Below are 25,297 nucleotides of genomic sequence, written 5' to 3' on the forward strand. Positions count from 1 at the left end.
TAGCTCCCAGGACCAGGGATGATGGGAGTTGTGGTCCAAAGGCAGCTGAAGACCCAAGTTTGGGAAACATTGGTTTAGGTCACTCCATGTTCCTTTTCATGATGGGTCTTAGAGCCAGAGAGAGGGCTGCACAGAGACATCAGGAGGGCAGCAGACCTTGCAGGAGACATTTCATTTTTCTGGGTTCATGTTGAATGTTACAAGACCCTCTTCCTACAATTCCTCTTTCTACTGTGTAGGGACTAATTAGTCCCATCTGCAAAGCAGAAGTATACGACAGTTTCATATGACTTCACCCAACATGATTCTCCTGGTGAACTGTACAATAGTGAGTTATGCGATCCTGAACAACCCCTTCAGGAAGGCTGCTTGTGCTCATTCATTTGAATGCAGTGTAAGTTTCAGAGGCTTGAAATAAAACAAGATATTGACCCTTTTCCTTCCTTGTTCAGTCAAAAGTATTTGCAAGCCTGTCACTTCTTTCTCGTTTCTGTGATGAGCTCCGTTTTGCTGCTGGCTGTAATGCATTGGTAGGTTTCTGGAGGAAACATCGGCATTAGATCCATTTCAGTCCGGTTTCCGTCCTGGTTTTGGGACGGAGACGGCTCTGGTTGCCCTAACAGATGATATCCGTAGACAACTGGATCGAGGCGGGTCAGGACTGCTGATCCTTTTAGATTTGTCAGCAGCCTTTGACATGGTCGATCATGATCTTCTGGACCATCGCCTTGCAGACGTGGGGATACAGGGCATAGCCCGTAACTGGTTGTGCTCTTTTATCTCTGGTCGGGGACAGAGGGTGGCACTAGGGAGGGAAATGTCGTCACGCCACTCCTTGGTGTGTGGAGTGCCGCAGGGCGCAATTCTCTCCCCAATGCTTTTTAACATCTTTATGCGCCCCCTTGCCCAGATTATCCGGAGCTTTGGGCTGGGCTGTCATCAATATGCTGATGACACTCAGCTCTATCTACTGATGGATGGCCACACCAACTCGGCCCCTTACACACTGACCAGATGCTTGGAAGCTGTGGCTGGATGGTTTCGTGGGAGCCGATTGAAACTAAATCCTTCGAAGACAGAGGTCCTATGGCTAGGTCGGGATAGCATGGGGATGAGGGACCAACTCCCTTCTCTTGCGGGGGCCCAATTAGTGCCATTGCCTTCCGTTAAGAGTTTGGGTGTAATCCTTGACGCCTCCCTTTCCATGGAGGCGCAAGTCACAGCAACAGCCAAGGCGACATTTTTCCACCTTCGCCGCATCAAGCAGTTGGTCCCTTACCTTTCCCGCCCCGACCTGGCCACAGTGATCCATGCGACAGTCATCTCCAGGCTTGACTACTGTAACTCGCTCTACGCGGGGCTGCCCTTGAAGCTGTCCCAGAAACTCCAGCGGGTACAGAATGCTGCAGCGAGGCTCCTCACAGCGTCTCTGCCATGGGAACATATTCATCCAGTGCTTTTCAAGCTGCACTGGCTCCCGGTGGAGTACAGGGTCAGATTTAAGGTGCTGCTTTTGACCTTTAAAGCCCTTCACGGCCTAGGACCCTCGTACCTACGGGACCGCCTCGCCTGGTATGCCCCACGGAGAGCCTCAAGGTCCATAAATAACAACACCCTAGTGGTCCCAGGCCCTAAGGAAGTTAGATTGGCTTCAACCAGAGCCAGGGCCTTTTCAGCACTGGCCCCAACTTGGTGGAACGCTCTGTCTCATGAGACCAGGGCCCTGCAGGATCTGATCTCTTTCCGCAGGGCCTGTAAGACAGAGTTGTTCCGCCTGGCCTTTGGATTGGAGCCAATTTGATTCCCTCCGCCCCCTTTTTCTTTTTTCTTTTCCTTCTCCTGCAATGAGGCTCCATTTTAATATTTTAATGTTCCATTATTTTAATGTTGTATTTTATTTTTGTTTTTAAGTTGTAATCACTCATCTTGTTTTTATTATTGCTTGTAAGCCGCTCTGAGCCCGGCCTTGGCTGGGGAGGGCGGGGTATAAATAAAAAATTATTATTATTATTATTATTATCTTTTTTTGTTTTTAGCAAAAGTAGCAAGTTCCCCCATGATGCCTCAGCAATGACTATTAAGAATTCAGTTGCCTACAAGCCAAAGTTTTCTTCCTGTTCTAAAACTTTTGAGAAGACTCTGATTCCAACCCGAATGAAAGGAAGAGTTTTAACAAGGTGTTTGCTTGTGAGTTCAGCACATGTATTTCTAATCTGAACCAGATCAAACCCTTGCTTCTCTGTATGGCTACTGTCCGTTGTGTACTGAACCAGATCTTCAGTCATCTTTCAGCTGACCAGTATCTATAATAATGATTCCTTTTGCTATTTTATTTTATTTTTTTAAGAACAGAAAGGTGACTAAGTTCTCCACACACGCACACTCCTAATGGCTTAACATCTCCAAAGGGCATCAAGTCTTTTGGAGTAGTAATGAATACGGATTTTTGTCTTGCGCACTGCATGGGAGAGGAACTTTTCAAGCTTTCCCCCATATAACTACCATGAAAACTCGACCCTAAGCAAGGGTGTGAGTCACTGATGAATGCAGCGCCAAGGCTTCATGCTGTGTGCTATGAGAACTGAAAAAGGCATTATAAGAATGCAAGAGTGGGAGGAGGATGAAGACAGATTGTGGCTGTTAGGAGGTTATTAATAAAAATCAAAATGTGTTTTTATGAGATGGGAGCCATTTCCTAAACAAGAAATTACTGCTGGGACTTTTGACATGCACCTTAAATGTCATCTAAAGGCTGCAGTGCCCTTGCTATCATGGGATACATCTGCATGTATAACCAGTGTCTTGCAATAATAATGAACTAATCTCCTGCTATTAACAGAATGTGCTAAACTTAGTATAGATTAGAAACCTGGGTCTTCTCTTGAGGTTGATCCAGACTGAAGCAGCCAGCCAGTGACTGGCTTAAAGCAGGAATGAGGAAACCTTTTCAACCCAAGGGCCACATTATCTCCTGGGCAACCTTCTGGGGGCCACATCTCAGCGGTGGGTGGGGCCAAAGGCAAAAGTGTGCGGAACAATGAATGTGAGTTCTGTATTATAGTAGAGTGGTTTCTACACACTACACACTCCCCCTCTGTCTTCTATCCGGGCAAACAAGAGGCATTATCAGTGTTCAAGGATGCATCCCAGCCAGGCAAAAACAAGGAGGGTGAAGAGCAGAACCTTTGAGGGAGAGAGAGTGTGGCCTGGGGGAAATCCCAAGAGCCAAATAGAAGGGGCTGAGAATACTTAGGCTGCAGCTGATGGGAGTTGTAGTCCAAAACATCTGGAAGGAGGCAGGCTGGCAAAGGCTGAGCTACACTAGCAGATGCTTCATCATCTTATAATCTTTTTCATTTATTTATTTTTTTAGCTGTGGTGGTCTTTGTTGCTTTCTTGTAGAACCCCACTGCTCCTTGTCTTCTCCTTAGCTAATTGTTTCCCTCTTCTTCCCACATTCCACTGAATATCTGAAAAGTCAACGCATTTCCACTTAATCTTTCCGCCATGCTCCTTCACCCTTTCCCTCACGTTGCTATTTTCTTAAAAACTCTTTATTGTTCTTATAGCTTTCTTCTGAAGCCTTTCCAACTTAACTTCCATCTTGAACTGTGGCTTCCAGAGCAGAGTCCTCAGGTGAGATCCTCCTAGCACTCTGTCAAGTGGACACTTCCCTCCCTTTTCTGGGAACTGAAGTTCTCCTTGAAGGAGAATAAAGAAGTAAACCAGACCTTGAAGAACAATTCCTTTGTCTCTCACTGGATGTTGAATGACGGGCAAAGATTGAGCACATATTAGATATGTGTTTGGAGACATTCAGGTGTCCCCCTCCCTGCAGCAGATGCCTTAGTTAAATTCTAGATTTGATTCCGTAACACAGTGGTTCCAAACTTTTTGGGTGGTTGTCCCCTTGGCTCCATAAACCCATCTCCAGTGTCCACTACCCTACCCTACGTATAAAGAACATTATTCAGAATAGCAGTTTCCACAACCCACTAAGGAAGATAATGACACAAGAAAATTCAAAACAGTAAAAATTAGTTGTACATTTATAAAAAATTCAATGCCATTAACTTAATTAATTTAATCAAAGTTATTAACTTGATCCAGTGATACCAGCTTTTCAATGTCTGATAGTCATTGTTACCAGCGTTTCCTTGCTACCACCTAGATAATTCCACAGACCCCCAGGGTGGGCTCCTGCTCATTTTGGGAACCACATACTGAACCTTTTTTGGTTTCATCAAGTGCTTTTAGAAAATTCATTTGATACAGGTTTGGACATTTACTATGCATATTATGATTGTTGTTGTTGTTGTTGTTATTGAAAAAGCATGTAAAACAAAACAATAACAATAACAATAATAATAATAATAATAATAATAATAATAATAATTTTTTATTTATACCCCGTCATCCCCAGCCAAGGCCGGGCTCAGAGCGGCTTACAAGCAATAATAAAAACAAGATGAATGATTACAACTTGAAAACAAAAATAAATACAACATTAAAATAATGGAACATTAAAATATTAAAATGTAGCCTCATCGCAGGAGGAGAAAGGAAAAGAAAAAAGAGGGGGAGGGAATCAAACTGGCTCCAAGCCAAAGGCCAGGCGGAACAACTCTGTCTTACAGGCCCTGCGGAAAGAAATCAGATCCTGTAGGGCCCTGGTCTCATGAGGCAGAGCGTTCCACCAGGCCGGAGCCAGAGTTGAAAAGGCCAGTGTAGCTTGAAAAGCACTGGGTGAATATGTTCCCATGGCAGAGACCCCGTGAGGAGCGTCGCTGCAGCATTCTGTACCCGCTGGAGTTTCTGGGACAGCTTCAAGGGCAGCCCTGCGTAGAGCAAATTACAGTAGTCAAGCCTGGAGATGACCGTCCAATGGATCACTGTGGCCAGGTCAGGGCGGGAAAGGTAAGGGACCAACTGCTTGATGCGGCGAAGGTGGAAAAATGTCGCCTTGGCTGTTGCTGTAACTTGCGCCTCCATGGAAAGGGAGGCGTCAAGGATTACACCCAAACTCTTAACGGAAGGCAATGGCACTAATTGGGCCCCCGCAAGAGGAGGGAGTTGGTCCCTCATCCCCATGCCATCCTGACCTAGCCATAGGACCTCTGTCTTTGAAGGATTTAGTTTCAATCGGCTCCCACGAAACCATCCAGCTACAGCTTCCAAGCATCTGGTCAGTGTGTTCGGGGCCGAGTCGGTGTGGCCATCCATCAGCAGATAGAGCAGAGTGTCATCAGCATATTGGTGGCAGCCCAGCCCAAAGCTCCGGATAATCTGGGCAAGGGGGCGCATAAAGAACAAAACATTAGAACAAAACATTCCAAAAATCGCATCAAGGGAAAAAAGAATCACAGGCGAACAGTGCATCCTCCTTACACACGCTGGAAAGAATGTATCTCTATATTTTATATTTTAAAATATTTGTTTTGTTTTATTGGGCCCCACCATATTTCTGATTAGCAGGTAGTTTATAAATATTAAAATAAAATAAATAAAAGGGAGGATCACTCCATTTTAAGTTTGACAATGTTTCTTCAAAGTCCACTGAGGGCTCGTCCACACGGCCACTTGCCCTGTCGTTTTCCCGCAGGGAAACCCAGTATTTACCGCTGAATTGGAATAAACACCAATCAGTTTCTTTGCAGCTTGATGGTCCGATTCAGAGGTAAACAGTGTGCTTACCTGGAAAAGCGGTGGGACAAACGGAAAATCTCTTGGACCCATACTTTTTAGGCATGAGACAAGCAGAAGTGTGGATGAACCCTATGCCTTCCTTCAGCCTCACCTTTCCTAGTCTGTTGACTTCTCTGCTACGTCCTTCCTTGCTCCCGGACTTCCTGTCCCTTCATTTCGCTGCATAGGAACAGAGGAAGCTGCCTCTTATTGTGCCAAACCATTGGTCCATCTAGCTCAGAACTGCCTTCACCGATTGGCGCTGGGTTTCCAGGATTTCAGACAATATTCTCTTCCAGCAATACCAGCAATACCAGGAGACATCTGAAGGCAGCCCTGTTTAGGGAAGCTTTAGGGAAGCTTTTAATGTTTAATAGACTATTGTGTTTTAATATTTTGTTGGAAGCCGCCCAGAGTAGCTGGGGAAACCCAGCCAGATAGGTGGGGCATAAATAATAAATTATATTATTATTATTATTATTATTATTATTATTATTAGGATTGAACCTGGAACCTCCTGCAGGCAAAACAGATGCTCTACTGCTAAGCCCTTACTCTATGTCACGAGGAATGCAAAGGAAGACAAATTTCCTTATCAGTGCATAGGAGAAGCACGTGATAAATTTCCTCATCACTAAGCTGTTTATCATTTATATATTACACTGATATACCACCTTTATCTTCCAAGGATCTCAAAGGGGTGTACATCGTTCTCCTCCTCTCCATTTCATCCTTACAACAACCCTGTGAGGTAGGTTAGGTGGTGACTGGCCAAAGGCACCTGCCTTTCTGTTTCCCATGTTCATTGTGGATAGAGGCAAAACCTATACGCCTAACCCCAACTGCCTTGGAGTAAGCCCAGCTAAATTCAATGGTACTTATTTTCTGAGTCGAGGTGGTTAGGTCTGCAGCTCACTGTCATTTGATGACCAAGGATTATTTTTTGTTTTGTTTTCGTAACATGGGTTTAAGCCACTAGATATTTTTTCCCCCTTTTGAATGCGAAGGGACTCTTCAGGAGGTATACATATTTATTTATTTTTTTAAAAAATATTCCCTTGAAATATACAGACACGCAGCACCATCTACTGGAATAATGACATTTTAAGTAAGGGAACATTGTCATAAATATTGGTTCACATGACAAGGTGGGAGGGAGTCATGAAACAAATACATTGTGTGTGTGTTTGTGTATAATTTCACATACAGTGTAATGCTCAGCGTAGCCTTTTCCGGCATTTTCTTTTGCGGAGGAAATCTCTTCAATTGCACATGTATGGGCCGAGAAAAGGATTGCTAGGTCCCTTGCCCCCGCCGTCCCCCAGTATCTCTTGTGCATCTAAGAAATGAATTAACAGACAGAGAAATTCTGCATAGTTTGTGAATGTCTGCCTCTCAAACAGCAGAAAAGGCATAGCTTTTTAAAAAAACTGAATCGGTTTTTGAGATGCGGTGGGCATGAGTAAATGGGAGTGAGATGCCTACTGTCTGTGCATACGTGCACCTGGGTTTTTTTTAAAAAGGCATAAAAACCTTCCAAACATAATGTAGACCCCCCCCCCCCATTTTAAAACTGTGCTCTCCAACAACACATACCGCTGGCTCATGTTATAAACGAGGAACTTATAGCGAAGTATTCCATATAATAATGGGCACTTCCAAAAAACCTGCCTATGGAGCATTCATCCCAATTCGTTTGCAGGGAGGTCAGACAAAAGTCAATGAACCTTTCAGCGCATCCGTTCCACAAGAAATCTGAAGACCTCCCAATGGCGCCACCTCAATTTGCGACAGCCTGGAAACGCTCTTAGCTCTTATTTTAATATAGGACTTAATATTTTTTTAAATATATTAAAATATAATATATAAATATAATGTGTATAATATATATATAAAATTATATATTCTCATATATATGGGAATCTCATCTATATATGTGGGAATTAAACCCAGATTCAATGTGGCTGGGATATCAGTCTATTCTGACGCCTCCGACGTGGCGTGCAAGCTGCGAAATGTTCGTGCTCACGAGGAGCACTATAAACACGGGTCTGAAGGCGCCTCGTGTTGCCGAGTCGCCGCCGCCACCCCCACCCGCCGGACCCCGAGTGAGGGGGCGTAGGGAGAATCCCGCCCCCACAGCACCGCTCTTGGCTTTATAAACCCGGCGGGCCCAGGATGAGGCCTGCCTGCCTGCGCGGCGGTTGCCAAGGCCTCGCGCCGGCCGTTGCCAAGGCAACCAACGGCGCGCGTCTGGCTTTGCTCAGGGCCGGCATCGGCGGCGGCGGCGGCGGGAGCCCCGAGCTGAGGAAGGGGCGCCATGAACGCCTTGGGCGACCGCGGCCATGGCGGAGCCGACTCCACCGCTTCGATACTGGCCGAGCTCGACTGGGACGACGGCTTCGCCATCCCCGTGGCCAACGCGGAAAACAAGGCTCTGGAGGACGAGGCGAGTTGGCGGGACTGGGTGGGGTGGGGTAAGAGAGGCCAGGGCGTTAATATGTTTAATTTCATAATGTGAAGATCTAAGGATGTTAATGTTTAAGTTAAATTTTATAAGAACTGTGATTTGGAAAACCGTTAAAAGGACATGCAATGAAATTCAACGAAGGGGAAGCGAGGAAGTCACTTAACAATGTTAATAAGTGTAATTTTTAATAAGGCTATGATTTGTGTTTGTTTGTCTTATGTGTTTGTTTGTTTATAATGTTGTGAAAACCAATAATTTTTTTTTGAGAGGCAAGGGCAGGTGAGGTGGGTCCTCCACTTCCAAGCCCCCTTGGCTCCATCTCTGAGTGCCTTGGTCAGGCCGCACCTGGAGCGCTTTGTCCCGTTTTGGGGCGCCATCACTGAATAAGGACATGGGCAAGCTGGAACACAGGCAAGAGACCAAGAGGATGAAGGGTCTGGAAGCCTAGCCTGATGAGGAACGGTTGAAGGATTGGCATATGTTTAACCTGGGGAAGAGGAAGTACAGTGGTACCTTGGGTTACATACGCTTTAGGTTACATACGCTTCAGGTTACAGACTCCGCTAACCCAGAAATATTACCTTGGGTTAAGAACTTTGCTTCAGGATGAGAACAGAAATTGCACAGTGGTGGCGCAGCAGCAACGGGAGGACCCATTAGCTAAAGTGGTGCTTCAGGTTAAGAACAGTTTCAGGTTAAGAACGGACCTCCGGAACGAATTAAGTACTTAACCTGAGTTACCTCATATCCACCTTTCACATATCTTCAGAGCTGTCCCATGGAAGAGGGAGCCAGCTTGTTTTCTCCTGCTCTGGAGGGTAGGACTCGAACCAGTGGATTCAAGTTACCAGGAGGAAGGAGGTGCCAACTAAATGGCAGGAAGGACTTCCCGGCAGTGAGAGCTGCTCGAGGGTTGAACGGCCTCCCTCGGGAGTCTGCAGACTCCCCTTCCTTGGAGGTTTTTAAGCAGAGGTTAGATGGCCATCTGTCCCCTGGGTGCTTCGGTTGAGATTCCTGCGTTGTGGGGGGTTGAACTAGATGACCCTCGGGGTCCCTTCCAAGTCTACATGTCTATGATGCCGATTAAAAATGAGTGGGGCTGTAAAGGCTCCCCACTCCAAATGTTATTGGAGCGGGGAGGAGTGGGATCTCCTGGAAAGTGAATTGTGGGTTGGGTGATTTTGGCCGACCAGCCCCCTCAAGTGCAGGAATTTCCTCAACTATGTGCTTAGTGTGCCACAACCATTGCTGATAGAAGAATTGAAACCGAAGAATCCCCCCCAACCCCCCCCCCACAAAAGTGTCCACCTGTTTTCTCATTGCATTATGCTCTGGTGCAAAAATTCTTCCAGTCAAACGCTACTTCCAAGGATGCTCTGTGTGTGTGAAATATGTGTGTCTCATCTTTGCATAGGGTGTGATGGGGACATTTCAGTCTTTCCCCGGTACAGAGATGCAGCAACATGGCACTGGAAGCGAATTTAAAGAAGAGCCTTGCTTCTAGGCCTTCAGTCACACTTAGGGGTCCATCTAAAACTGGGTTCCAAGCAGCAACTGGTTTTCAGAGGCATATACTGCCTCAGCGCATTTAGTTGTCATGGCTAAGAGCTGTTAATAGACCCGTGAGGCTGCTGCTCCATCTCTGCATGAGTACATCTACTTTGGGCTTGCTGCCTTCCAATGCAGAGTGACTAGTGCAGAGCAGAGGCGGTTCAAAGTAGGAATTTTCTTCAAGGGCAAGAGCGAAGAGTTCCTTGAATTCAGAGGAGAAAATAAAGCATGCCTCAACCACCTGGGGTTTGGGAAACATTGTGCTGATGCAGTATGGTGCCTTGTAGGGCTGTGTTCTGCTCTTTATATTTCCGGAGCAGTCCGTAATTGGTCAGAAAAGTTGGCTTAGGAGAGCACTGCTGGATCAGAGTAAAGGTCCGTCTGCTTATTTTAGTTCAGCGTTCTGTTTCCTTACACTGGCTAACCAGATGAGGTAGGAACATGAGCTGGGTGTAAAGGCGGCCTTTATTGTTTGTGCCCAGCATATGGTATTCAGAGATGAATTGACTTTGGACATGAAGGTTCCAAGTTAGCTATAATAGCTAATAGGTGTTAAGAGAGTAATTTTCCGTGCATTTATGTAATCATTTTAAAAGGCCATTTAGGCTAAACGCCATGTGGCAGTAAATTTTATTATATATGCATTATGGTTGGAGTTTGTCCAGTCTTCTGCACGAACAAATTTTATATCCAACCCAGCCTAAATCTATTTTTACACAGGGTTAGGCTGCGTGTATTGGTTAAACTGTGGCAAAGTTTGGCAAACAGGGAAGGAAGTAGGGTTAACTTGCCTTTAAAAGTGAATATATTTTATGGATGGCTGTGCTGACATTCCCATTTACTGTGTGTTTCCAGTGCTGGGCGTTTAATGCATATGTATCCTGAAATTTGGTGCAAAATGCTACTGTTTGATGTATTGTTTCTTAAAACAGCTTCACACTGATTGGATCCTTAAGCCTTTCTTAATTGCTAATTCGTTTCTAACCAAAGTGTAAACACCTTTGCATGGGGTAAAGGCATCTCCACCCTGTCAACATACCCTGGTGTGTACACAAACAAACATATCTGATGAATTGAAGATGTTGTGATATAAACAGCTGGTAAGGGGAGTACTGTGAAACATGCTGGGCTGCTAGTGGTGAAATGTGAATGCACCACTTTATTTCTGAACAAATCACCAAATATGTTCATGTATGAAGACTTTGTGGTTTTTCTTCCCCACCTCTAAATGCAATAGTATCTAAAAAACCTGGCCATCTTTTGATCTTCTAATACTTCTAATATTTTGTAACACTAAAATATATTGAATTTTGTTTACAGCTGCAAAAATTGCAAAAAGAAAAGGCAAACTTACAAAATCAGTTGACTGACTTTGAAGACCGTATTGCTGCAATGACATCACATTTGAAGAACGTCAGGCAGGAGTTTAATTTGACACAGGTAGATGCTTAAGAGCACTTCTTTGGTGAAATACATGTGTAATGTAGTCCTGTTCATGTTTATTTTGAAGTAAATCCCACTGTGTTCAGTGAGGCATACTCCCAACTAAATTGGCACTGGATTTCAATTTTATCTAAATATACCCATCTTTCTTCCCTTCAAGGTAGTAAACATAAGATTCCATGTGATCTCTCATCCAGACACTAACCAGAAATGTTGCTGTATTACAGCCTTTCTGGTCTGCCATCCTATGCACACTTATTAAGCATAAATAAACTTAATGGAATTTACTTCTAAGGAAATATGCTTAGGATTGTTATGCAGAGCTGTAATCCTGTGTGCAATTATTTGCAAATAAGACACATTTAACTCTGTAGGGTTCACTTCTGCCTAAACATGCATAAGATCAGGGTACATGAAACAGAAAAGGGGTGTTGATCATTGTTACTTATGTTCATTGTTTATCATTGTTGCTTGTGTTTTGCATCGATTATTTCCAAACATAATTTTTAAATGAGTTGCATTCCTCTTTTGTCAGTAGGCAATGCATGGCGGGTTCATAATATTTACAAAAGAAATGTTATAAGTAAAATGATATCATTGATAGTGTGGGCACTTAAAGATTTAATGGATTTTTATAAGTCAAAGGGATTCTAGCAAAAATGAGAGATCTTATAACTGGTTATATTTAATATGCTGGTTCTAGATAAGATTACGGAACTTCTTTGTAAGAGATAGAACATTTTATCTGGAAAAATAAATGATTATTAATCATGACAATTAATAATTTCTGTCAGTTAATTCATATAGCAGCTCTTGATATTAAGATGTTTGCTGCAGTTACTTTTTTTGAATGAAATAGACTCCAAATTTGTAGAGAAACCCACATGAATATAATTAACACTACATTTGTTCTGCTCTGGACTACAGAAAAATAAAATAATGGATTCAAAATCTCATTTGAAATGTTTGCATCACTTGGATAGCTAACCGTAGGAAACTGCTTCAAGAGAAAATGCTGGATCTTTTGTTATACAAAACTCATACCTTTCTAAGTCTCAATACCTGTCAGAAAGGTTCTTGGATATTTACTTAAGTGGAACTCCTTAGTTGTATGTTTTATAAATTTCCATCCATTTTTAACTTCAATTTCTTCTAAAAAGGAAACAAACACAAAAGGTGCCTTTAAATCATCACTGCTTGTTAACCCTGAAAAATAATTAATTGCCTTTCTCTTTAGTCTCTTTTCAGAGCCAGGCAGAATGAAATTGAAACTGAGCAGCATTTTAAATCCCTCGCAGAGAGAGAAGTGGGGCGACTGAAAAGCGAGATTCAAAGACTGGAGAATGAAATGGTTTCATTACGAGAGAAGAAAAATAGTCAAGAAGTATGTTTCAAGTATTTCATCACATATCTGAAAAATATATTCCTAAAGTTGGAAGCTTTCTCTGCTGCTATTCTTGCACTGAGCTTCTCAGCTGCATCAAACAAAGGACTTCACACAGCAACAGTTTTGATATCCATACTGTTTTATTGCAGCATTCCCTCCTAAAGTATTTTAATGATCCAAGTATTTAAGGTTTTTAATGCAAGATTAGGGTACAGTGTGGAAATGGTTATCTGAACTACTGTCTTGGTTTACTTTACTTGGTCACTTTAACATGGTTGATTAGAAACTTAAAAAGCTGTTAGACATTTAGTTCATCTAGCTCTGTTCTGTTTACAGTGACTGGCAGGAAATGTTTGGGATTGAATCTGGGACCTTGGGCATGCAAAACATGTTCTCTATTGCTTATCTACAGCCTGTCCCTGCTTATCACTCGATTTTCCAGGAACTGTTTACTTGGGACAAAACTGTACTTAATAAGAAGCAGTCTCTTATTGAGGCACTCATATTGGGCTATTGTTGAATTGCCTTGGGATGTTTTATGAGGTGTAACTCATAAATGAAGTAAGTAAATATTGTTATTACAGGCCACCCTAATCTTTGCCGAGTGGTAGCAAGAGATTCTGGGTTCTTTGCACTTAACCAGGGTTTTTGATTCCTTGGAAAAATGAGGCACAGCAGAGTTTGTGCGTCTTAGAAATATGGTTTATTCACACATATTCACACCTGAAGCCTTCAATGGAGGGGGAGTTCACAGTATTAACATTCCAAGAGGGGCTTGTCCTTCCCAGCAGCACAAGCAATGAATTCAGAGGCTAAGCTACATAACTTGTTCATCCGAACTGAGCCAAAGCTGGGTAACCGGAGGCCAGTGTAAATTCCTCAGAAGGGGCAGTTTAGAGGCATGGCAGAAGTGGGACCAGAGAGGGAGGACTTCATCTGCATCCTAAACCCATTCATCTTGGTCACGTGCCTTGGCAACCCAGCACAGAACACTATTTTAAAGGCTTGTTTTCCCTCTGCAAAGCAGCAACAGCCCTGCTGCCAGATGAGCTATAGATCTGGTGTTTATGCTGCATTATTTTCCCAGGCTTGCTTTATGTGAGTTTCTTGTGCATAGGATTGCTCCCTCAATAATAGTTGGTGTTTGGCATGGATTTATAGTAACAGATGGTTTTATGCCTATTATTGGTATGCTGTACTGATGTTTTCTCATATGGCATGAGAATCCACTGTGTACAATTCCACTGAACTTGCAGAAGAAGTAAGAAGTGTCAAAAGAAGTCTTTGGATCCCAGCAATGATAATGATCATTTTTATCTCCTCCAAAAGGGTCAAACTAGAGTGACATGTCAGCTGTGCTAGGTGTGTCTCTGCTTTTATGCAAGTTCCCCTAGCCAGCTCCAGTGCCGGAAACTAGTTGGGTAGAGAGAAAAAATGTTTAAAGCAATGTAGAAGTAAGGTTGGAAAAGGGGATTGCTTTTTGTCCCCTTCTCCACTCACCTCTTTTGCTGTAAAGTAGTAGATCCACTTCCAGTTCTGGTTTTTATATGAATAGGGTAGGTACATACTTAAAACACATGTGACTGTCCCGTCATGTCTGGAACAAATACACATATATAGGAAAGATTTGGAAGCAGCTTGTCTGTCCCCTTACCTTTCTTGGAAGCAGTCATGTGAATTAAAGTCCTTTCAATGTGATGAGTTAGTCATGGCCCTCTGTTATAAATACAACCTGTTTTTATTTATTCGGGCCCATCACTCCCATCTACTGTAACTCAGTGTCTTCAGACTAGTCTTCAGAGTAGGATTTCAGATTACTGGAGGGGCGAAAGGTAGAGAACCAAGAGATACACAAAACAGATTCTGACAGTATTTAAACTCAATATTTTCCACAGGTAAGCAGCCTCAAGGTAGCCAGAGCATAGTTGTTTGTTGGGCTAATAAAAATATGATATTGTATGTTATTTTTATTACATCTCCTTTTTCCTCCTTTTTCCTTCCTACTATATTAGAACAATATTTTCAAAGTGACTCAGAAGCTGGAAGCCTTAAGATGCCAAATGAACTGGGACCAACAAGCTTTGGAGGCTTGGTTAGAGGAATCTGCACGCAAAGACAATGATGCAGTTGCAATCCAGAAGTATGCACAGCAAGATGATGGCAAATTGCAAGTATGTATATATTTTATTTAAAGTTCACATGTAACACGCCCCCATCCCCGCAAGTCCATATTACTTGCAGCATCTGGTTGGATGGGAAAGAGGTGTAGTGCCGTACTAAGACATGAGATGCGAAACATGGATGTTTGCAACTATTATTTCTTTATTAACGGCATTTTACAACAAAATAAGACAATATCTAATGTGAAAATCTGGAGTGGATTATGAGGGATGGGTGCAGAATGGAGGAGAAGAGGTTTGGTTGTGCAAAGTGGTATTCTGTTGCATGAGCAAAACAGCCACATTGGATACTTCCAATGGAGTTATAAGTAGATGGTCCAGATAATCTTTGAGCCCTTCCTAGCCTTAGGATTTTATGACCCGAGGTTTTCTGAAAACATGGCAGTGGTAATGCTTTATTAACTTCTAACTATTTTATAATTAGAGTTCAGTATTTTTAAAAGTATGTTTCATTATCTTTTCAGATGTTAACTCTACAGATCGAAATGCTGACTGTACAATGTAATAACAGACGCAGAATTCTTGACAATGAGCTTACGGAAACCTTGGCTGCTCAGGTTTGTCCACTGGAGAATGGGTTTTGCAGTAATACTTCAAATGCTTCTTATACCTGGTATACATTGTTATTAGTTTCCACTTCTCTTTACAGATAGAGCTGGATAAAACAGCTGAAGATTTCCGCAGGGTTCATCATGAAAGACAAGAACTTATCAGGCAGTGGGAGAGCACCATAGAACAAATGCAGAAAAGAGATCAAGAAATAGATAAGTGTGCCTTGGTAAACTATTTTCTGGCTTTTTGACCTCTTAAGATACGTAATTTCATCTGGGCTTCCATTTCCTAAAGAGCTGAATGTCATATGGGTTTTATCATATTGGTCTGAATATAAGCCACCCCAAAATATAAACCGCACTCGTAAAATGAGTTCTCTTTGGAAGAAAAAAAATGTCATAAATCTCTGGCACAATTTTAAAAACACATGCAACCTCTAGACTCGTCTCACACAGAATAATACTGGGCAACCAATGCCACCTATTGAGACGGTCGGTTGATCTTTTTACTAAAATTACTAAAGCTCTCTGTGGTTCCTGAGGCCTCATCTTAAATCACACCTTCTCTACCTATAAGTGCACAACTAAAGACTGTACTCAGGTTTTATACAAGCCAGATTTGGGGGGAAATGTGGACTATATTCATACCAATACAGTATATAATTGGGTTTTCCCATCATTAACTGTTAAAGCAAGAAAACAAAACAAACAGTCCCCTGAAGAACAAATTTAACTAACTTTTTTTTGCAATTCTTGGTTTATTGATCCAGTAGCATGGTTACAACTATTTGTATATTTTTCTGTGCCTAGCTTTTAGCACAGGCAAGGCGGGCAATCCGTGCAAAGGAAAGTTTGCTTAAAGACAAGGTTCAGTTTTTGGCAAATGAGAGCGGTAATAACATGGAGTACGAGAAGAGAATCGCCGTGGCTGATCGGCTGGCTACCAAACTGAGGCTAGATTACCAAAAAGAGGAGGCCAATCGAAATCAGTTCCAGGATGAGGTAATTTTAACATCATATATAGTCTGGAGACTTTAATCTTTTTTAGTTTGGAATGTCACTTTGGAACAAAATGTCTGCCCATGCTGTCATAGCAGAAATATGCTGTAAACTTGAGAAAGTTAAAACGCAGCAAAATGAAGACACCTTTCTAGAACTGATAGTCCCATTATGTCTGATGTTTACTAACAGATTCATCAGAAGAAGTTATAATCAAAACTTGTTATGGTCAGTGCATGTAAGGGATATTTATACATATGTGGCATTTGTCCAGGGGTTCAGACTTTGGGCACTGGCATTTGAATTGGGAAAGCCGTAAAAATGCCCGTGATGCTTTGTCAAATTTACATCTTTTGTCAAATGAAGTAGTAGGTTTATTCTCTCGTTTCACCTTTCAATTTAATTTTATGCACATAACTAAAATCCCACACGGCTATAAAATCTAGCCCCAAATTTTAGAATTAATCATTTTTACTATGACTGTTATTAACTTCTAGAAGTCCCAATTCTGTAAAAGGTTTATCTTTCCCGCCAGTACTTCAGTCTTGTGCTGAACGTCATCAATATTTTCTATTTTCAATATGGGAAACTGTGGCTTGGCAACCATGTGAGTTTGTGGCTCAGCACCTATTTGAACTTGAGTCACCCAGATCCTAAGATCAACATTTGTGGCCTAGTGAAGTGAAATCTGTGGACTCAGTCCACTGGAGTGGACTTTGTAGTTTATTCCTGCACTTCACAATCAAGTAGCATAAACTGAGAAAAAGCCAATACTATACACGCTTTCATTTCAATAAGGTTTTTGATGGGAAGTTCACAGAGAAATATACATAAAATTTAAAGTAAAAAGGTATGAAAACAAGGGGTGCGCACCTAAAATTGGGAATGTTTGCATGACAGAAATGCAGGTTTTCTGTATCAAAGTAATATTGATAATAGCTAGCTGTTAGTAATAAAAAATAGAGTCTGTGTTACAAATGCAAAATCTGTGTTACAATACAAATGTGGGAAGTTGGTGGGCTGCCTGACAGCTATGATTTCAAAATGACCACAGTACTCTGAGTAAACACTTATGTTTTCAATATTCATGAAACCTAACCATTAGCTGGATACCTTGAAAGCTACTGTGGATGGAACTGCTTCTGAGTTAGAAGCGATGAGGATGAATGTAGCTAACCTTAAAAAGGAAATCCAAGAGAAAACTTTAAGGTAGGCATTATAAATGGTGAGATGACTGCTATAGTTATTTAAAAAATACTAATGTAACAATTACTAGAAGAATAGATACTTTAGACAATGATGAAAAGCAATGGCATGGGCAGAGTCACAAATATGACTATTTAACATTTACTGAACCATTTTTTGTTAGCTAGGTGTTTTTTTTAAAAGACTTAGGGAAACTTCAGGACTTGGAGCATAGTTTAGGACAAGGTGCCGTATTACCTGGATGCTAAACATTGTCTCCCCTACCTCCCCAGCTAGAATTTATTCTCTTGTCTTCTCTTTTCCATACCAATCTGTAGATTCTCTCTGAATGGTACAGTATTCCATCCATTCTCTTCTACATTCTGGAAAAGTATGAGAGTTGACCAGGAAATTCCCAATTCCATTTTTGATAAAGCTTTAAAGGTGTTTCCTGATTCATATCTTAATATGTGATAAGCTATTAAGTGTAATAAAACGGTCTGATTTATTTTGTCTTTAAACTATATCAAAACAATGGCTGAAATTTGGGCTCCTTACTAAGTAAGTTGTTAGAGGTCCTAAATAGCAAATTACATTTCTTAGAGTTACATGTAGTTTATATTAATTTGAGGGTTAGGGATATTAGCTCCAGTTTTCTCTTTTGAAAATTATATGTAACTTTCCTTCTCACCCCATAAATCTGTGCTCAGACTAAACGTGATAAAGGACCAGAATGACAGTCTTGCGAGTAAACTGAAATATGTGACAAACCAAGCACTGACTTTAGAAGAAAAAGCAGCCAGAATGGAAGAGCTCCTGAAAGAGAAAGAGAAAAGTGTCAAGGTAAAAGCAAATATATATAAAAAGCATGCTTTCTTTCACTGTTACCAGCGGTTTGTCAAAGTGCCATTGGACATGGATACCTTTGACAATTTGGTTTCAGTTTTTATATGTTACTTTACAGAAATATTTGTTGTCCATGTGAGCTCTATCTGATTAATCATTTCCGCAATACTTTGAACTTCCATTAAGAACCGAGATAAACGTATAAGAAATTTTGAGATGAAAACCTGTAAGATCAGGTGTATGCCAGACAAATGTGTTTTGACTGAATTGGGAATGAGATTCACAGAGGAAAGAGAATCAACAGTTCTAAGGTGAAGGAACTCAAATGTTATAACAAGCACCACAAAAGCAAAAATCCTTGAATCACCCAATGAATCACAGAGGATGTAAGAAAAGTCTGGGCATTATTTCCACATGGGATTTTTTTTTATAAGTAATTTAAGGAAAACCTATAATAATGATCCTTACAGGAACTGTTCATACGAAGCATGAAAGGTAAAAATGAACAGTATTTTAATTACTATTCAGTTGTGCAAAGCTTTAACATTCTGGATGACATTATTTCTGGTCTAAGAGGCTCACAATCAATGCCTGTTATAAAATCATACAATTATAGTTGGAAGGGACCACAAGGGTCATCCAATCCAATCCCCTGCAATGCAGGAATCTTTAGTCCAATGTGGGGCTCAAACTCAACGACCCTGAGATTAAGAGTCTCGTGCTACAGACTGAGCTGTCCCAGAATCTTCATAAGGAACTTGAGTATCAACAATCTGTATAGACACAAGAGGTAGATTAGTGCCCTTGCTAGCACTGACAAAATATTTTATTGAAATTACTTAAGATGGGAACACAGCTCAGTTGTCTCCACTCCTTAAGCTTAGCAGCCAGTCTTCCAAAATGGCTATTTTTGCATAATGGTACTGATCTTGTAGTATTGGTGAGAAAACATGGACCGGTTTGTGACACTGGACTGTGCTCTATTCTAAATGCTAATTTTTTGGCATATGATACTATAACACTAGACCTCAAGTGACTTCATAATTCAACAAGAAGCACTTTAAATTCTTCTTTGAACTTAAGTATAGAATTTTCTAAATGTGGATTAATAGTAGTTGAATTAAAATAACAATAAGGCAGAGAACCTGAAAGCACTGAAATGAAACAACCTGACTGCAGACTGCAAGAGATTATCCGTAATATTCTTACGAGGGCAGCTAAACCATGTGCAGTGCTTCTTTCCTTACACAGGAAGTGGATAACCCGAAAGCATAGCAGTTCCACAGCTGAGGGGTGATAGTTTAACTAGGATGAACAATGTCTGTAATGTGTTAGTCATAAGTACGCTTTCCATCAAAATTAGCCATGCATGTCTATTTGCCACATCTATTAATTCATGGCGAAAAGATATGGGCAGGAAATAATGCACTCAGAATTGCTTTCTTTCCATTTGAGCTCCTGTTCCTCAGTGGCTGCCCCCAGTCTCCCTTGTAGGAAAGCAGTGTTGCTGGGACTGAATCTTATTTAACTCACTGTATGTTTTAGGATCTCTATGTGTTATTAAAATATCTGAATTAAGGTCTTAATCATTTAGAAAGAATGAGATCTCATTTCAGTCAAAGTGAATTATATTGTTGTGTTCAGTTATGGTAATTGCTAACAGTGTTTTGTAGATTAGTGGATGAATAATTCTTACGGACATAGTGGTCTGCCCTTTAGGTAGATGAGAGAGATGAGAGAGATAGAATTGGCTGAGTGGTTGTCTTTCAGGTGACACTTTGCAACAAGTTATAGTGGGAGTGAGAGTGGGAATAGCCTATCTCTAGAAAGAAGAGGGAGAGGCATGATGGAGGTGTCAGATAAGGGGTGGCCTGGGTGCCAGAGCAGAATGGGTGCATATCCCAAAGAGGGACGGACCCATCCAAGGTAACTAATCTTAACTCTGGTTAAACTTAAAAGTGCATCCTTGTGTAGTCATTTACATTCTTAGGGTGCTTTCTGGTTATCACTGTTTCGCTGGTAGGATTCAGAATGAATGCTTAATAAATAGCGAGTGTCATATAACCTCCATGCAAACATTTTACAAACAAATTGGTCACCTGGAAGCAACCTTGGAATAGGAAAGATTGATAAAGCAACAGATAGCACAGCATTCACATTTTGAACGTTTTTAACACCATTAGGAGAGAGAGGCACTGGAACAACATCTGCGAGACAAACAGTTCAAAAGAATTAAGGAGCTGCAGAAACTTAAAGACAAGGAGAAGTGTCGCTCAGCTGAAATAGATGGACGCAAAGGACAGCTGAAAAACCTACACAGCCGCTTATGCCGGGTGGATGCTGAGACACTCAAACAACAAGAACTCATGTATAAGCAGGTAAGGGATAACAAGTTGTGTGTGTGTGTGTGTGTGTCAGCAAAGGGACATCTGCTGCAAGAGAGGGTTTTTAAAAAGAACGGGAAAGCAGAGGTAGACATTTAAGAACTGGGAGAACACCACGGGCTGAGCACTCCTAATTCTTAAACATTCACTTTTGACAGGTGTCCCCTTCCTGATAAATTTCTACTTTCTTAGCACAGTCTCCTAGACTTTGTGATTTGAAATCCAGCTGTGCTGTTGATGATGGCAGAAGCCAAAAATGGTCAAGAAATCATTTTAAGCCTTTCATTGACATACATATAATTGCGTGTATATTTTCATTGTGTAGTTCTGACAAAATCTAAATCAGAAGTGTTTGCAAAATACAGTATTAAGTAAGAGAATATTTATTTGAGTTCAGTTAATAAAGTTATTGTTTTGTCCTTCAGTTATAAAATATATTTATCTGATAGTAAGTGTCATTGATATTAGAGGAAGCTATTTCTAAAAAGAAAAAAAAAATCCATTTACTTGGAGACTAATTCCATTTACCTCCAAGTAAATATGTTTGGAATGGGATTGTATGATTTCCAAATCAGCTTTTTGCTATGGCTCCTCTGAACCATGGCTGCTTCAGGGTAAATTTTTGAAGCGATACAAGAGATGAACATGCCCAAATCCTGTTATTTGTTAATGGGATTTGTATGCATAACTCCTATGCACCACTTTGAAAATTTACCCCTTTTTATCAGCATCTACTGGTAGTGGTAAGATTGCTACTCAGCTGTAAGCCTCCCTAAAGCAGACTCTCTCTGGGTTGGGGACTCTTTGTTATATTTTTAGAAGATTACTTGGGAGCCAACATTGCACACCATCCATTTTAAGACAGTCTACAAATGAGAAGGCCTATAGGCCTGAAACAATTGTACAGGAACAATTACTTAATTAGGTGCCTGTCCTACAGCTAATTTTTTTGTGTTAATGTTTTAGCATGTATAGAAATGACTCTAATTGTTTGCTTTTCAGCCTCTCTGTTCATTTTATTTCTTGCCTAAAATATTTTTAACAGGATTTTTACATACAGCAAGTTGAGAGAAGGCTGTCACGCTTGCATGGGGAGCTTAACACAGATGAGAAGCAAGTTTTAGAAGCAAAAGTTGCTGAACTTTCGAAGATAGCAGAAGAAAAGAAACAAGCATACAATACTCTACAAGCACAGCAGAAGAAACTCCAGGTAGTATGGCTTTTCATCTCATGGGATTGCACCTACAGCAATGATTAATTTATAGCCCACATAATGGTCTAATGTAACTCATTGTTTGGAACTCAGCACATTTGTCGTCATCCAATATCAGGACAGAGGTGTGGTTGGGAATGCCAGTTCTATAGGGGGAGATCTAATATAGTATGAGCAGGCATCCTTGCACACTTCTCTTTCCTCTTCTCTAGAGGATCAGGGACCATTTGAAGCATATTTTGGGGGTGCTTGGGGAATGCTGGAGTGGGGAAAAGAGAAACTAGACATCTTGTGGTAGTAGGTTTCTGTTATGCAAGCAGATGGACATCAGTAGATGTCACCCATGTTTCTGGGCTTCTTGGAAGAAGGAAGGGGTTTAAATGTAACCTCAGATGCCTGAGACCTAAATACATTTTGCTCAGGTAAGGATCTGGGATGTGGCAAGGGTATACTGATAACAAAACAGTATTTATGACCAAACTAAAAGCAACTCTTTTTTTCTTTCTTTCAGAATGACATCCATTTTATCAAGTTGGCTATGACTAAGACTGGAGAAGAAATGGCTGGCTTGACAACCAGAGTAGATGAGCTAAATCTTTTCACTGAAAAATCAGAGAAGCTACTAAAAAAAGCCAGAGCAGATAAGCAGGTATAAATAAAAATAATTATTATAATGCTGACCCGCACAGATTCTTGGGTTCTTTGCACTGACAGACTGTCCATGGCCCTTGGGCATACCTAAATTGACGTGTCACAAGTTTGGAAACTAAACTATTAAAAAAAAAGTTACATCTCAGGAGGCTTTGGATTTAGTGCCGAATATTCTTTTTCTTTTGCCAACTGAAGGATATGTTGATTGAAGATAACCTCCTGAAACTGGAGCTGAAACGTGTAAGAGATACCCTGTACAACAAGGCGGAGCAAGTTCTTTCCCTTGAAAAACGGAAGCAGCAACTTCAAACGGCAATGGAAGAAAGAACTGCAGATATCAAAGTTCATAAGGCAATGATTGAGACACAGATAAGGATAATAGAGCAGGAGCGTCAGACTTTGAGGTATTTGCCCTATGTGCTGCGTGGAGGTGGGAATGGATTTCTCTTTTCAAGGAAACATATGATATTGAAGGAATCACTTTGGAAGACCAACTTTATACTTGCTGCCTTTCTCAGCCTTGGTAGTTAGCTAATTACTGATGTACCTGTGTGATTGGTTGTCAGGAATTGCTATTACTTTGCTGCTTCTAAATTTCCTTGTACAAGAACTCTAGACAGAAGCAAACACACTCAATACTTATTCTCAGGCAGGGTTCTGTTACTAGGAGCCTGCTTTTATGCCTGCCTGCTTGCTTGCTTATCGCATTTGCACCCTACCTTTCTATAAAAATGTAAATGAGCAAAGGGCCCAATAAAGGCTAGCTACAGTCAGTTACAGAAACCAAGATACGAGCTTCAAGGACCTGGTTTTCTACAGCTTTAAGAAATCGGGAAGTAAGAATCTTTGTGCAGCGGGTGGTTAAAGCCAAGTGGGAAATGAACACTCAACCAGCTGATTTGGCAGCCCTTTTTTCCATTCTCCTCCTTCCATCCACAGCCCACGCAATAGGAAATTAGAGTGATTTAGTGTGACTGGAGCTTAACCCCTCGCCAAGCAGGCAGGCTCTGTGTGTTTTTCCTGTGATAATTACATGACTAATTGGCACTTGCATATAATTTGATTTGGGGTTGCTTCCTGCTGTTGCTTATTCTCTCTGAGCAGTGGCAATATTAAGATACAATCAGCAGGGGGCAGCTTCTGCAGCTGTAAGACTGAAATGCCAAACCTTTAAATATTTGGGTAAGGTTCCTTGGATGGCAGCTCCCCACGACGCAGGAATTTGCAATGTAATGTTGAATTTGTCTCCTTCTGTGTGGGGGGATTTGAGCCAACTGTGAGTCGGGAGGACTGGGTACCAACAGCAACTACAATAGATGGGTATACCACTAGCCTCAGTACTGTGCTGTCTGTTTTTAATAGCGACATCATCCACTCTGCTATAGGGTTCACACACAGTCTCACTAAAGGGAAGAGGTCCCCCAAGGATGCATCTAGATGGGTAGCATTTGGAAAGTCTTTTACCAAGGCAGCACAGACTTCATCTCAATCTACAATTGTTAAATTTAACAAAAGAAAAGTAGCTTTTGTTAACGGAAAAATCCGAGGGCTCCCTTGGACAAAAAACAAAGACACCAACCAGGATAACTTGGAGCAAAACAGCAGCCTGTAGGCTTGGCCTTTATTGAACTGTTGCAACAGGGTGCTCCCCTCACTTGCAGGAGAGAGGAAAGAGACAGAAAAATGGTGTGCAAGGCCTTATAAAAACTTTTGAAATTCCCACCCTGTAGATTAAGACCACCCCCAGAAACATCATGCATACATCACAGAAAGGAGGGGTTGAGGGAGGAGTTGTGGTGGTAACCTGAGTGTCCTGTCACCTGGCTGGTTCCCCCTTTCCCCCTCCCCATGAGTACTTTCCAGGTGACAAAGGGGAGTTTCCAGTTTCCTGCCCCCAGAGGGAAGATCTGATCATTGTATTTTGTTCCCGTCCATGCTGAATCCACTCCCATATGCAAGTTCTTTGTGATCTTGATTGTCTTCTGTCTAGGACCATCAGGGTTGGCATAGCAACTGGGCAGGGCTCCTGTGGATGTGCTGGTATGCTCAAGGGATTATGGTGGCCTGTATCAAACCTTCCCCATTTTGTAGTCCTTCCTTCATGGAGTAAAGTAAAAGTGGAACAGTGCAAATCCGATGTATGGTTGCTTTTCTATGAATTTATAACAGAAGCATAGCGTATGTAGTGTGTGAGTGTGAGTGTGTGTGAAGTTTGTACAAACTGAATGATTGGGGGGGGGGGTTGTTTCTGCAACACTATGAAATAGGACAGTTCTCTGCCCCAAACCATCTCCTCTCAAAGCGGCTTCTCCTCACTAGATGAGCTGACGGCCAGGATTTTGTGCATACATTTGTATGTAGTTTGTAGCCCTGCTCTTACTTGGCAGTCACAGGAAAATCAAAAAGACATTTCAAAGAAAGGATCACATATGTCCGTGGAAGCTTCATAGTCTGGGTAGGAGGGACTGTCGGGAAACCCAATCTCAGTGGTGCACAAAGGCTTTCCCCTCTAACCTTCAGCACTGTCCATAGGTTCTATGGACATGGATGGGCCTGTAGGTTTAATAGCCTTTTTCCTCTGCTGATTGGAAAGGAGGATCTTTGTGGAATGCTCTCCTCAGGGAAATGCACCTGGCACCATCATAGTCAGGCTAATTTTTTTTTTATTTACCTAGGCTTTAGGTGCTTAAGTTAGCCTCTACTGTGCTGCTTTCAATGGGTTATAGTGGGACTTGTTTTTCTTACTGTTGGT

At 41.6% G+C, this 25,297-nt stretch overlaps 1 protein-coding gene across 1 annotated transcript in view; it reads left to right on the top strand.

Annotated features, from left to right (window-relative positions):
• Window positions 1-7,936: 7,936 nt before the first annotated feature.
• Window positions 7,937-25,297, top strand: part of CCDC39 (coiled-coil domain 39 molecular ruler complex subunit) — a 32,728-nt gene continuing 15,367 nt past the window's right edge. Inside the window, exons 1-13 of the mRNA XM_081190102.1 lie at window positions 7,937-8,134; window positions 11,027-11,146; window positions 12,387-12,533; window positions 14,549-14,707; window positions 15,181-15,273; window positions 15,366-15,494; window positions 16,078-16,269; window positions 17,372-17,475; window positions 18,162-18,294; window positions 20,481-20,675; window positions 21,727-21,891; window positions 22,406-22,543; window positions 22,741-22,949. Coding sequence (XP_081046228.1) covers window positions 8,006-8,134; window positions 11,027-11,146; window positions 12,387-12,533; window positions 14,549-14,707; window positions 15,181-15,273; window positions 15,366-15,494; window positions 16,078-16,269; window positions 17,372-17,475; window positions 18,162-18,294; window positions 20,481-20,675; window positions 21,727-21,891; window positions 22,406-22,543; window positions 22,741-22,949 — 1,913 coding nt within the window. The 5' untranslated portion in view covers window positions 7,937-8,005. The remainder of the gene's footprint in view (window positions 8,135-11,026; window positions 11,147-12,386; window positions 12,534-14,548; window positions 14,708-15,180; window positions 15,274-15,365; window positions 15,495-16,077; window positions 16,270-17,371; window positions 17,476-18,161; window positions 18,295-20,480; window positions 20,676-21,726; window positions 21,892-22,405; window positions 22,544-22,740; window positions 22,950-25,297) is intronic.

This window comes from Podarcis bocagei (genome assembly GCF_964188305.1).
Source record: "Podarcis bocagei genome assembly, chromosome: 4".
Taxonomy (NCBI): Eukaryota; Metazoa; Chordata; class Lepidosauria; order Squamata; family Lacertidae; genus Podarcis; species Podarcis bocagei.